General features: G+C 48.9%; 1 protein-coding gene across 5 annotated transcripts in view; it reads left to right on the top strand.

Moving 5' to 3' along the window:
* Positions 1–12,930, top strand: part of LOC137325085 (choline transporter-like protein 5) — a 355,604-nt gene that overhangs the window by 328,397 nt on the left and 14,277 nt on the right. For all 5 annotated transcript variants that reach the window (XM_067989790.1, XM_067989793.1, XM_067989791.1 and 2 more), the window contains 4 exons: positions 451–554; positions 1,175–1,248; positions 4,860–4,930; positions 6,826–6,914. In XM_067989790.1, the coding sequence (XP_067845891.1) occupies positions 451–554; positions 1,175–1,248; positions 4,860–4,930; positions 6,826–6,914 (338 nt within the window). The remainder of the gene's footprint in view (positions 1–450; positions 555–1,174; positions 1,249–4,859; positions 4,931–6,825; positions 6,915–12,930) is intronic.

Genomic DNA, 12,930 nt, shown 5'->3' with positions numbered 1-12,930 from the left:
GCAGGGCTATAAGGAGTGGCACTAATCGGATAGCTCTTTCAAAGAGCCGGCACAGGCACGATGGGCCGAATGGCCTCCTGAGCTGTAAGATTCTATATAACCATGTTATTATTATATCGCTCCTCCAATTCTGGCCTCTTACTCATCCCTGATTTTCATCGCTCCACCATTGGCGGCCGTGCCTTCAGCTGCCTCGGCCCCGAGCTCTGGAATTCCCTCCCTAAACCTCTCCCCCTCTCCTCCTTTAAGATGCTCCTTAAAACCTGCCTCTTTGACCGAGCTTTTGGTCACCTGTCCTAATTCCTTCTTACGTGGCTCGGTGTCAAATTTTGTCTGATAATCGCTCCTGTGAAGCGCCTTGGGGTGATTTTACTCCATTAAAGCCGCTGTATAAATACAAGTTGTTGTTGCTATTGTAAATTGATTTGGTTTCTGTTGCTTTACCTGCAGGTGCACAGAACAAGTTTGCCAAGTTCCTGTTCTGCTGTCTGAAATGTTGCTTTTGGTGCTTGGAAAAATTCATCAAATTCCTTAACAGAAATGCGTATATAATGGTGAGTCACTGTCCCCGCTGCGTCGCTGATTGAGGGATTCCCTGACTTTGTCCTACCAGTAATCAAAGTTGCCTTTGTCACTTAGTGTTACTTCTCCAGGCTGTCCCGTTTCCTACGTTTACAACAGTGACTACACTACAAAAAAGTTCTTCACTGGCTATGCAGTACTTTAGCTGTCAGCCGTGACTCAGTGGGTAGCACTCTCTCTCCTGTGAGTGAGAAGGTTGTGAGTTCGCAGTCCCGCTCCAAAGCATAATATCCCGGCTGACACTCCCAGTGCAGTACTGAGGGAGTGCTGCACTGCTGGTTTCTCGCATGAGACGTTAAACCGAGGACCCGTCTGCCCTCGCAGGTGGACGTGAAAGATCCCACGCCACTACTTCGAAGAAGAGCGGGGGAGTTTCCCCCCCCCCGGTGTCCTGGGCATCACTAAAAAACAGATTATCTGGTCACTCTGTTTGTGGGAGCTTGCTGTGTGTAAATTGGCTGCTGTGTTTCCTACAATAGAACAGTGAGTACACTTCAAAAGTACTTCGTTGGTTGTAAAGCACTTTGGGACGTCCTGAGGTTGTGATACGCGCAATATAAATGCAAGTTCTTTCTTTCTTTCTTTCTTTCAGATCGCCATATATGGTAAAAACTTCTGCATGTCCGCAAAGGACGCCTTCTTTCTACTGATGAGGAATGTGGTGAGGTGAGAGCGAGGGTGGTGAGGTGAAGCATTTACTGTCCTGCTAGCTGGACATTGGGAAACCATCTTGATTTACAAGGATGATACCAGACCTGAGAGGTTATACCTATCAGGACAGGCTGAACAGGCTGAGGCTCTTTTCTCTAGGAAAGAGAAGGCTGAGGGGTGACCTGATAGAGGTCTTTAAAAGTATGAAAGGGGTTTGATAGGGTAGATGTAGAGAAGATGTTTCCACTTGTGGGGGAGACCAAAACTGGGGGCCATAAATATAAGATAAATATCTAATAAATCCAATAGGGAATTCAGGAGAAACTTCTTTACCCAGAGAGTGGTTCGAATGTGGAACTCGCTACCACAAGGAGTAGTTGAGGAAAATAGAATAGATGCATTTAAGCTGTCTAGGCCCGAAGCTCTGGAATTCCCTCCCTAAACCTCTCCCCCTCTCTACCTCTCTCTCTCCTCCTTTAAGACGCTCCTTAAAACCCACCTCTTTGACCAAGCTTTTGATCACCTGTCCTAACATCTCCTTATGTGGTTCGGTGTCAAATATTTGTCTGATAACAACAACTTGGATTTATATAGCACCTTTAACGTAGTAAAACGTCCCAAGGAGCATCACAGGAGGGGATTATCAAACAAAAATTTGACACCGAGCCACATAAGGAGATATTAGGACAGGTGACCAAAAGCTTGGTCAAAGAGGTAGGTTTTAAGGAGCGTCTTAAAGGAGGAGAGAGAGAGGGGGAGAGGTGGGGAGGTTGAGGGAGGGAATTCCAGAGCTTACGGCCTCGGCAGCTGAAGGCACGGCCGCCAAAGGTGCAGCGATTAAAATCGGGGATGCGCAAGAGGCCAGAATTGGAGGAGCGCAGAGATCACGGAGGGTTGTAGGGCTGGAGGAGGTTACAGAGATAGGGAGGGGGCGAGGCCATGGAGGGATTTGACAACGAGGATGAGAATTTTAAAATGAAGGCGTTCCAGGATCAGGAGCCAATGTAGGTCAGCGAGCGCAGGGCTGATGGGAGAACGGGACTTGGTGCGAGTTAGGATACGGGCAGCAGAGTTTTGGATGAGCTCAAGTTTATGGAAGGTGGAAGATGGGAGGCCGGCCAGGTGGGCATTGGAATAGTCGCATCTAGAGGTAATAAATGCACGGATGAGGGTTTCAGCAGCAGGGGCGGAGAAGGTTGACGTTACGGAGGTGGAAGTAGGGTCTTGGTGCTCCTGTGAAGCGCCTTGGGACGTTTTACTACGTTAAAGGCACTATATAAATGCAAGTTGTTGTCGGTGTTTCCTGTATCCTTTTATATCCTTGCTTTTCAAATACCTATTCAATTCCCTTTCAAATGACGTTACAGGATTTGCCTCAGCAGCCCCGAAGTGTGAAAACATCTGCTCTAAATTCCGCTTAATTCTGCTTGTGCTGATCCTGAGTTCCAGAGAGCAGAGCCTTGGTTCCTCGAAAAACGGACACCAAAGGTGCAATGAAGGATGGATGAGGGACGCCATTGAGCCCATCATAATAGCTCAGCTCATTCAACAAGCCTCATCACGGCATCCAACAGGGTTTCTGCCTCCATAGAAATAGGTGTAGGCCATTCAGCCCCTCGAGCCTGTTCTGCCATTCAGTTAGATCATGGCTGATCTGTATCTTAACTCCATCTACCCGCTTTGGTTCTGTAGCCCTTAATACCCTTACCTAACAAAAATCTATCAATCTCAGTTTTGAAATTTTCAATTGACCCCCCCAGCCTCAACAGCTTTTTGGGGGAGAGAGTTCCAGATTCCCACTCCCCTTTGTGTGAAGAAATGCTTCCTGACATCACCCCTGAACGGCCGAGCTCTAATTTTAAGATTATTCCCCCTTGTTCTGGACTCTCCCACCAGAGGAAATAGTTTCTCTCCACCTTTAATCGTCTTAAAACACCTCAATTTGATCACCCCTTAATCCTCTATACTCGAGGGAATACAAGCCTAGTCTATGCAACCTATCCCCATAATTTAACCCTTTTAGCCCCGGTATCATTCTGGTGAATCTGCGCTGCGCCCCCTCCAAGGCCAATATATCCTTCCTGAGGTGCGGTGCCCAGAACTGAAATGTTACCTGGAGTCCATAATATGTTGGTCAATCTTTGTGTCAAGATAAACTTCTTGACATCGGTCCTCAATTTGCCTTTTGTCAGTTAAACCTGCACCTCCTTGTGCTAATGTCATGTTAGAGATGAGGGTGTCTATTTGGCGTTAAGAGTTTGAGGGAATATGAAGGGAGATTGTGATTGAGCAGATTAGCAGGCAAGACTCCCAGTGCAATTACAGCACGGGTTAGATACAGAGTAAAGCTCCTCTACGCTGTCCCATCAAACACTCCCAGGGCAGGTACAGGACGGGTTAGATACAGAGTAGAGCTCCCTCTGCACTGTCCCATCAAACACTCCCAGGGCAGGTACAGCACGGGTTAGATACAGAGTAGAGCTCCCTTCACGCTGTCCCATCAAACACTCCCAGGGCAGGTACAGCACGGGTTAGATACAGAGTAAAGCTCCCTCCACACTGTCCCATCAAACACTCCCAGGGCAGGTACAGGACGGGTTAGATACAGAGTAGAGCTCCCTCTACACTGTCCCATCAAACACTCCCAGGGCAGGTACAGTAGGGTTAGATACAGAGTAAAGCTCCCTCTACACTGGCCCATCAAACACTCCCAGGGCAGGTACAGCACGGGTTAGATACAGAGTAAAGCTCCCTCTACACTGGCCCATCAAACACTCCCAGGGCAGGTACAGACAGGGTTAGATACAGTGTAAAGCTCCCTCTACACTGGCCCATCAAACACTCCCAGGGCAGGTACAGACAGGGTTAGATACAGAGTAAAGCTCCCTCTACACTGGCCCATCAAACACTCCCAGGGCAGGTACAGGACAGGTTAGATACAGAGTAAAGCTCCCTCTACACTGTCCCATCAAACACTCCCAGGGCAGGTACAGCACGGGTTAGATTCAGAGTAAAGCTCCCTCTGCACTGTCCCATCAAACACTCCCAGGGCAGGTACAGCACGGGTTAGATACAGAGTAAAGCTCCCTCTGCACTGTCCCATCAAACACTCCCAGGGCAGGTACAGCACAGGTTAGATACAGAGTAAAGCTCCCTCTACACTGTCCCATCAAACACTCCCAGGGCAGGTACAGTAGGGTTAGATACAATAACAACAACACTTTGCATTTGTATCGAGCCTTTAACGTAGTAAAACGTCCCAAGGTGCTTCACTGGAGCGATTATCAAACAAAATTTGAAACTGAACCACATAAGGAGATATTAGGACAGGTGACCAAAAGCTTGGTCAAAGAGGTAGGTTTTAAAGAGTGTCTTAAGAGAGGAGAGAGAAGTAGAGAGTTGGTGAGGTTTAGGGAGCGAATTCCAGAGCTTGGGGCCTAGATAGCTGAAGACACGGCCGCCAATGGTGGAGCAATTAAAATCGGGGGTGGGGACGAGGCCAGAATTGACCATGGGCTTTCCCTACTGTGACTGTCTTCAGTATTGTTGAGTTGACAAGGATCAGTTGGAATGGAGACCTTCATTGTTATGTACTCACTAATCGAGCGTCTCATTTTATTCCACAGAGTGGCAGTGTTGGACAAAGTGACGGATTTCCTGCTGTTTCTGGGCAAGCTGCTGATTGTTGGAGGAGTAGGTGAGTCATAACTCGATCTGATCTGCGGTTAACTCACCCTCCATCACCGAAACATCGAAAGAATTCCGTCCATTCGCAAAGAAATGGAGGTTTAAGGTGTTGCTTTTTATTTTAAAGTGTTAGAATCATAGAATCGTGCAGCACGGAAGGAGGCCATTCAGCCCATCGTGCCTGTGCTGGCTCTTTGAAAGAGCTATCCAATTGGACCCACTCCCCTGCTCTTTCCCCACAGCCCTGCAAACTTTTCCCTTCAAGTATTTATCCAATTCCCTTTTGAAAGTTATTATTGAATCTGCTTCCACCGCCCTTTCAGGCAGCGCATTCCAGATCAGAACAACTCGCTGCGTAAAAAAATTCTCCTCATCTCCCCTCTGGCTCTTTTGCCAATTATCTTAAATCTGTGCCCTCTGGTTACCGACCCTCCTGCCACTGGAAACAGTTTCTCCTTGTTTACTCTATCAAAACCCCCTCATAATTTTGAACACCTCTATTAAACACTTTTGTTCTCCCTTCTCCCGACCCCCCCCCCGCCCCACCACCACTACTAACTGGCTGTTGTTCAGGTACGAGCCTAAACAGTGAGGGTCAGCAGGCTGTTCGACAGTGGAGGGCATCACGGCAGAGCCCGTTGAATTGTACTGTTTGTAGCGATGTAAATGGTATGACCCGTGTTGCATTGTTTGAAGCGTGATTTGAATTGCATTGTATGTACCTTCACAAATGTTATGAATAAAGCATATTTTGAAATTTTAAAAAAACCTAGACAGCGAGGGTCAGCAGGCTGTTCGACAGTGGAGGGCATCACAGCAGACCCCGATTCTGCCTGGTCCTGACATCCACACGGGAACAAGGGCTACCCAACAAAGGTCACTGGATAGTGATCAGGAGCTGGAACCCTGGCTGGTTTTTGTTTTGGCATCTAAACCTAGCCCTGGGCGCACTGAATCTCATTGATGCTTCCCACTGATTGGATCTATACACAAATCGGCGATCGATCCCCGAGATCTTCCTGACCTTTGTGATTCAGGTGACCTAAGGGAGCCTCCTCCATTTTAACACGCCTTTGAAGCAGATAGCTGTTTGTAATTCATAGATTCCTAGAATCGTACAGCACGGAAGGAGGCCATTCAGCCCATCGTGCCTGTGCCGGCTCTTTGAAAGAGCGATCCGATTAGTTCACTCCCCCCGCTCCTTCTCCATAGACCTGCAAATTTTCTCCTTTTCATGTATTTATCCAATTCCCTTTTGAAAGTTATTATTGAATCTGCTTCCCCCGCCCTTTCAGGCAGCGCATTCCAGATCAGAACAACTCGCTGCGTAAAAAAAAATTCTCCTCATCTCCCCTCTGGTTCTTTTGCCAATTATCTTAAATCTGTGTCCTCTGGTTACCGACCCTCCTGCCAGTGGGAAACAGTTCTCCCTTATTCTATCCATCAAAACCCCTCACAATTAATTAACTATTTAATCAACGTAGCCTCCCCCAGCCCGAGAACCCTCCGAGATCTCTGCGCTCCTCCAATTCTGGCCTGCTGCGCATCCCCGATTTTAATCGCTCCACCATTGGCGGCCGTGCCTTCAGCTGCCTCGGCCCCGAGCTCTGGAATTCCCTCCCTAAACCTCTCCCCCTCTCCACCTCTCTCTCCTCCTTTTATGACGCTCCTTAAAACCCACCTCTTTGACCAGTTTTGGTCCTAGTATCTCCTTATGTGGCTCGGTGTCAAATTTTTGTTTGATAATCGCTCCTGCGAAGCGCCTCGGGACGTTTTGCTCCGTTAAAGACGCTGTATAAATGCAAGTTGTTGTTGTTGTTGTTGTTGTTGTTGTTGTGAGATTCTGTCAGATATTTCTCTGCCTTTGAAAGCCGTTTAAATATTTGGGTCTCTCTTTGTCTTTAGGAGTTCTCGCCTTTTTCTTCTTCACACGCAGAATAACGATCGTGGCAGACGAAGCCCCGTCATTGAATTATTACTGGGTCCCTCTATTGGTAAGCACTTATCCTGCCTCATTCTTTCCTGCCTGAGACTCTGTTCTCCCCACCCCCTCAAGCAGGAAGTTCTGCAAAACTGGGAATTAAAAACAGGAACTGCTGGAAACACATGGCAGCTCAAGAAAGAAAGAATGAACTCGCATTTCTATAGCGCCATTCACAACCTCAGAACGTCACAGAAGCTGTTGTAATGTTGGAAATAAGGCAGCCAATTTGCGCACAGCAAGATCCCACAGCAATGTTATAATGACCAGATAATCAGTTTTTTGTTTAGTGATGTTGGTTGAGGGATAAATATTGACCAGGATATCGGGGAGAACTCCCCCTGCTCTTCTTCCAATAGTGGCCATGGGATCTTTTATGTCCACCTGAGAGGGCAGACGGGGCCTCAGTTTAACTTCTGATCCGAAAGACGGCACTTCCGACAATGCAGCACTCCCTCAGTACTGCCCCTCCGACAGTGCAACACTCCCTCAGTACTGACCCTCCGACAGTGCAGCGCTCCCTCAGTACTGACCCTCCGACAGTGCAGCGCTCCCTCAGTACTGACCCTCCGACAGTGCAGCGCTCCCTCAGTACTGACCCTCCGACAGTGCAACACTCCCTCAGTACTGCCCCTCCGACAGTGCAACACTCCCTCAGTACTGACCCTCCGACAGTGCAGCACTCCCTCAGTACTGACCCTCCGACAGTGCAGCGCTCTCTCAGTACTGCCCCTCCGACAGTGCAGCACTCCCTCAGTACTGCCCCTCCGACAGTGCAACACTCCCTCAGTACTGACCCTCCAACAGTGCAGCACTCCCTCAGTACTGCACCTCCAACAGTGCAGCACTCCCTCAGTACTGACCCTCCGACAGTGCGGCGCTCCCTCAGTACTGACCCTCCGACAGTGCGGCGCTCCCTCAGTACTGACCCTCCGACAGTGCAGCGCTCTCTCAGTGCTGCCCCTCCGACAGTGCAGCACTCCCTCAGTACTTACCCTCCGACAGTGCAGCGCTCCCTCAGTACTGCCCCTCCGACAGTGCAGCGCTCTCTCAGTACTGACCCTTCAACAGTGCAGCACTCCCTCAGTGCTGACCCTCCGACAGTGCAGCGCTCCCTCAGTACTGACCCTCCGACAGTGCAGCACTCCCTCAGTACTGACCCTCCGACAGTGCAGCGCTCTCTCAGTACTGACCCTCCGACAGTGCAGCGCTCTCTCAGTACTGCCCCTCCGACAGTGCAGCACTCCCTCAGTACTGACCCTCCGACAGTGCAGCGCTCTCTCAGTACTGCCCCTCCGACAGTGCAGCACTCCCTCAGTACTGCCCCTCCGACAGTGCAGCACTCTCTCAGTACTGCCCCTCCGACAGTGCAGCACTCCCTCAGTACTGCCCCTCCGACAGTGCAGCACTCTCTCAGTACTGCCCCTCCGACAGTGCAGCACTCCCTCAGTACTGACCCTCCGACAGTGCAGCGCTCTCTCAGTACTGCCCCTCCGACAGTGCAGCACTCCCTCAGTACTGACCCTCCGACAGTGCAACACTCCCTCAGTACTGCCCCTCCGACAGTGCAACACTCCCTCAGTACTGACCCTCCGACAGTGCAGCGCTCCCTCAGTACTGACCCTCCGACAGTGCAGCGCTCTCTCAGTACTGCCCCTCCGACAGTGCAGCGCTCTCTCAGTACTGACCCTCCGACAGTGCAGCACTCCCTCAGTACTGACCCTCCGACAGTGCAGCGCTCTCTCAGTACTGACCCTCCGACAGTGCAGTGCTCCCTCAATACTGACCCTCCGACAGTGCAACACTCCCTCAGTACTGACCCTCCGAGAGTGCAGCACTGGGAGTGTCAGCCTGGATTCTGTGTTCAAGTCTCTAGAGTGGGACTTGAACCCGCGACCTTCTGACTCAGGCGGGAGTGATACCCACTGAACCACGGCTGACACCAGCTGTAAACATTGCTGTTTGTGGCATCTTGCTGTGATTTGGCAAGTGGATTTCATTCACGCGTTTTTTACAAAACCTCTTCGAGTCCTCGTCTTTTGTACAAATATTAAAAATACGCTAGAGAATTGATTTCCCAAATGCCGTGTAAGTGTGCAGTGCTCAGTGAATGAAATGGTTTCTCACTTCACTCTGTTCAGCAGCTGACACTGCCCTCTGCTGCTCAGGAATGAAAGGATTGGAGACGTGCAGGAAGGACAGGCAGGAGGGAAGGGGAGGTGGGGTGGCTTTGTTAATAAAGGAAGGAATCACAGTAATACAGAGAAATGATATTGGGACAAAGGATCAGGATAATGAAACAGTTTGGGTAGAGATAAGGAATAATAAGGGGAAAAAAACACTAGTGGGCGTAGTATATAGGCCTCCTAATAGTTGCAACTCTGCTGGAAGAAGTATTAATCAGGAAATAGTCGGGGCATGTAATAAGGGAACAGCTATAATTATGGGGGATTTTAACTATCATATTAACTGGACAAATCAAATTGGGCAGGGCAGCCTTGAGGAAGAGTTTATTGAGTGTATTAGGGATGGATTTCTTGAGCAGTATGTAACTGATCCTACAAGGGGGCAAGCAACCTTGGACCTGGTCCTGTGTAATGAGCCAGGATTAATTAATAATGTCCTAGTTAAGGATCCCCTTGGAATGAGTGACCATAACATGGTTACATTCCATATCCAATTAGAGGGTGAGAAGGTTGGTTCTCAAACAAGCGTACTGAGCTTGAATAAAGGAGACTATGATGGTATGAGGGCAGAATTGATTAAAGTGGACTGGGAAAATAGATTAAAGGGTAAGACGGTACATGAGCAGTGGTGTTCATTTAGGGAGTTATTTTACAACTTTCAAAACAAATATATTCCACTGAGGAAAAAAGGGTGTAAAAGAAATGACAGCCATCCGTGGCTAAGTAAAGAAATTAAGGATAGTATCCGACTAAAAACAAGGACATATATGGTAGCCAAACTTAGTGGGAGGATAGAAGATTGGGAAGTCTTCAAAAGACAGCAAAAAGTAACGAAAGGATTGATTAAGAAAGGGAAGATAGATTATGAAAATAAATTCGCAAAAAATATAAAAACAGACAGCAAGAGTTTCTATCGTTATATAAAAAGAAAAAGGGTGGCTAAGGCAAACGTAGGTCCCTTAGAGGATGAGACCGGGAAATTAATGGTGGGAAACATGGAGATGGCAAAAATGCTGAACAAATATTTTGTTTCAGTCTTTACGGTAGAGGACACTAAGAATATCCCAACACTGGACAAACAGGGGGCTCTGGGGGGGAGGAGCTAAATACGATTAAAATCACTAAGGAATTGGTACTTAGTAAATTAATGGGACTCAAGGCGGATAAATCCCCTGGACCTGATGGCTTACATCCTAGGGTCTTGTGGGAAGTGGCAGTGGGGATTGTGGATGCTTTGGGAATAATTTTCCAAAATTCTCTGGACTCGGCAAAGGTCCCGGCAGATTGGAAAACTGCTAATGTAACACCCTTATTTAAAAAGGGTAGTAGGCAGAAGGCTGGAAATTATAGACCAGTTAGCTTAACATCTGTGGTGGGTAAAATTTTGGAGTCTATTATTAAGGAGACAGTAGCGGAACATTTGGATAAACATAATTTAATAGGACAAAGTCAGCATGGCTTTACGAAGGGGAAGTCATGTCTGACAAATTTGCTTGAGTTCTTTGAGGACATAACGTACAGGGTGGATAAAGGGGAACCAGTGGACGTAGTGTATTTAGACTTCCAGAAGGCATTCGACAAGGTGCCACATAAAAGATTATTACTCAAGATAAAGAATCACTGGATTGGGGGTAATATTCTGGCATGGGTGGAGGATTGGTTATCTAACAGGAAGCAGAGAGTTGAGATAAATGGTTCATTCTTGGACTGGCAACCAGTAGCCAGTGGTGTTCCGCAGGGGTCGGTGCTGGGTCCCCAACTCTTTACGATCTATATTAACGATTTGGAGGAGGGGACCGAGTGCAACATATCGAAGTTTGCAGATGATACAAAGATGGGAGGGAAAGTAGAGAGTGAGGAGGACGTAAAACACCTGCAGGGGGATATAGACAGGCTGGGTGAGTGGGCGGAGATTTGGCAGATGAAATACAATATTGGAAAATGTGAGGTTATGCACTTTGGCAGGAAAAATCAGAGAGCAAGTTATTTTCTTGATGGCAAGAGACTGGAAAGTACTGCAGTACAAAGGGATCTGGGGGTCCTAGTGCAAGAAAATCAAAAAGTTATTCTGCAGGTGCAGCAGGTGATCAAGAAGGCCAACGGAATGTTGGCTTTTATTGCTGGGGGGATAGAATATAAAAACAGGGAGGTATTGCTGCAGTTATATAAGGTATTGGTGAGACCGCACCTGGAATACTGCATACAGTTTTGGTGTCCATACTTAAGAAAAGACATACTTGCTCTCGAGGCAGTACAAAGAAGGTTCACTCGGTTAATCCCGGGGATGAGGGGGCGGACATATGAGGAGAGGTTGAGTAGATTGGGACTCTACTCATTGGAGTTCAGAAGAATGAGAGGCGATCTTATTGAAACATATAAGATTGTGAAGGGGCTTGATCGGGTGGATGCGGTGAGGATGTTCCCAAGGATGGGTGAAACTAGAACTAGGGGGCATAATCTTAGAATAAGGGGCTGCTCTTTCAAAACTGAGATGAGGAGAAACTTCTTCACTCAAAGGGTAGTAGGTCTGTGGAATTTGCTGCCCCAGGAAGCTGTGGAAGCTACATCATTAGATAAATTTAAAACAGAAATAGACAGTTTCCTCGAAGTAAAGGGAATTAGGGGTTACAGGGAGCGGGCAGGAAATTGGACATGAATTTAGATTTGAGGTTAGGATCAGATCAGCAGTGATCTTATTGAATGGCGGAGCAGGCACGAGGGGCCGATTGGCCTACTCCTGCTCCTATTTCTTATGTTCTTATGTTCTTATGTGCACTCTGCAGGATCTCGAGTGCCAGTCCAAAGTGGGTGCTGGGCTAAAATTGGCTCTCGCTGAAACTCTTCACTGAGATGCTTGGCCCTGGGTAATGGAGTTTTGCGTGTTTGCTAATTTTACTTTAGCAGCATTCATGATCTACAGATGATTCATTTTGTGAGTGTCAGCCCTGGCTCAGTGGGCAGCACTCTCACCTCGAAATAGAACGTCGTGGGTTCAAGTCCCACTCAAGAGACTTGAGCACAAAATCCAGGCTGACAGTCCCAGTGCAGTACTGAGGGAGCACTGCACTGTCGGAGGGTCAGTACTGAGGGAGTGCTGCACTGTCGGAGGGTCAGTACTGAGGGAGCACTGCACTGTCGGAGGGTCAGTACTGAGGGAGTGCTGCACTGTCGGAGGGTCAGTACTGAGGGAGTGCTGCACTGTCGGAGGGTCAGTACTGAGGGAGTGCCGCGCTGTCGGAGGGTCAGTACTGAGGGAGCGCTGCACTGTCGGAGGGTCAGTACTGAGGGAGTGCTGCACTGTCGGAGGGTCAGTACTGAGGGAGTGCTGCACTGTCGGAGGGTCAGTACTGAGGGAGTGCTGCACTGTCGGAGGGTCAGTACTGAGGGAGTGCTGCACTGTCGGAGGGTCAGTACTGAGGGAGCGCTGCACTGTCGGAGGGTCAGTACTGAGAGAGCGCTGCACTGTCGGAGGGTCAGTACTGAGGGAGTGCTGCACTGTCGGAGGGTCAGTACTGAGGGAGTGCTGCACTGTCGGAGGGTCAGTACTGAGGGAGTGCTGCACTGTCGGAGGGTCAGTACTGAGGGAGTGCTGCACTGTCGGAGGGTCAGTACTGAGGGAGTGCTGCACTGTCGGAGGGTCAGTACTGAGGGAGTGCTGCACTGTCGGAGGGTCAGTACTGAGGGAGTGCTGCACTGTCGGAGGGACAGTACTGAGGGAGTGCTGCACTGTCGGAGGGTCAGTACTGAGGGAGTGCTGCACTGTCGGAGGGTCAGTACTGAGGGAGTGCTGCACTGTCGGAGGGTCAGTACTGAGGGAGCGCTGCACTGTCGGAGGGTCAGTAC

This window comes from Heptranchias perlo, chromosome 9 (genome assembly GCF_035084215.1).
Source record: "Heptranchias perlo isolate sHepPer1 chromosome 9, sHepPer1.hap1, whole genome shotgun sequence".
NCBI lineage: Eukaryota > Metazoa > Chordata > Chondrichthyes > Hexanchiformes > Hexanchidae > Heptranchias > Heptranchias perlo.
Note: the sequence above shows the minus strand (reverse complement) of the source record. Positions and strands in the feature narration are given on the sequence as shown.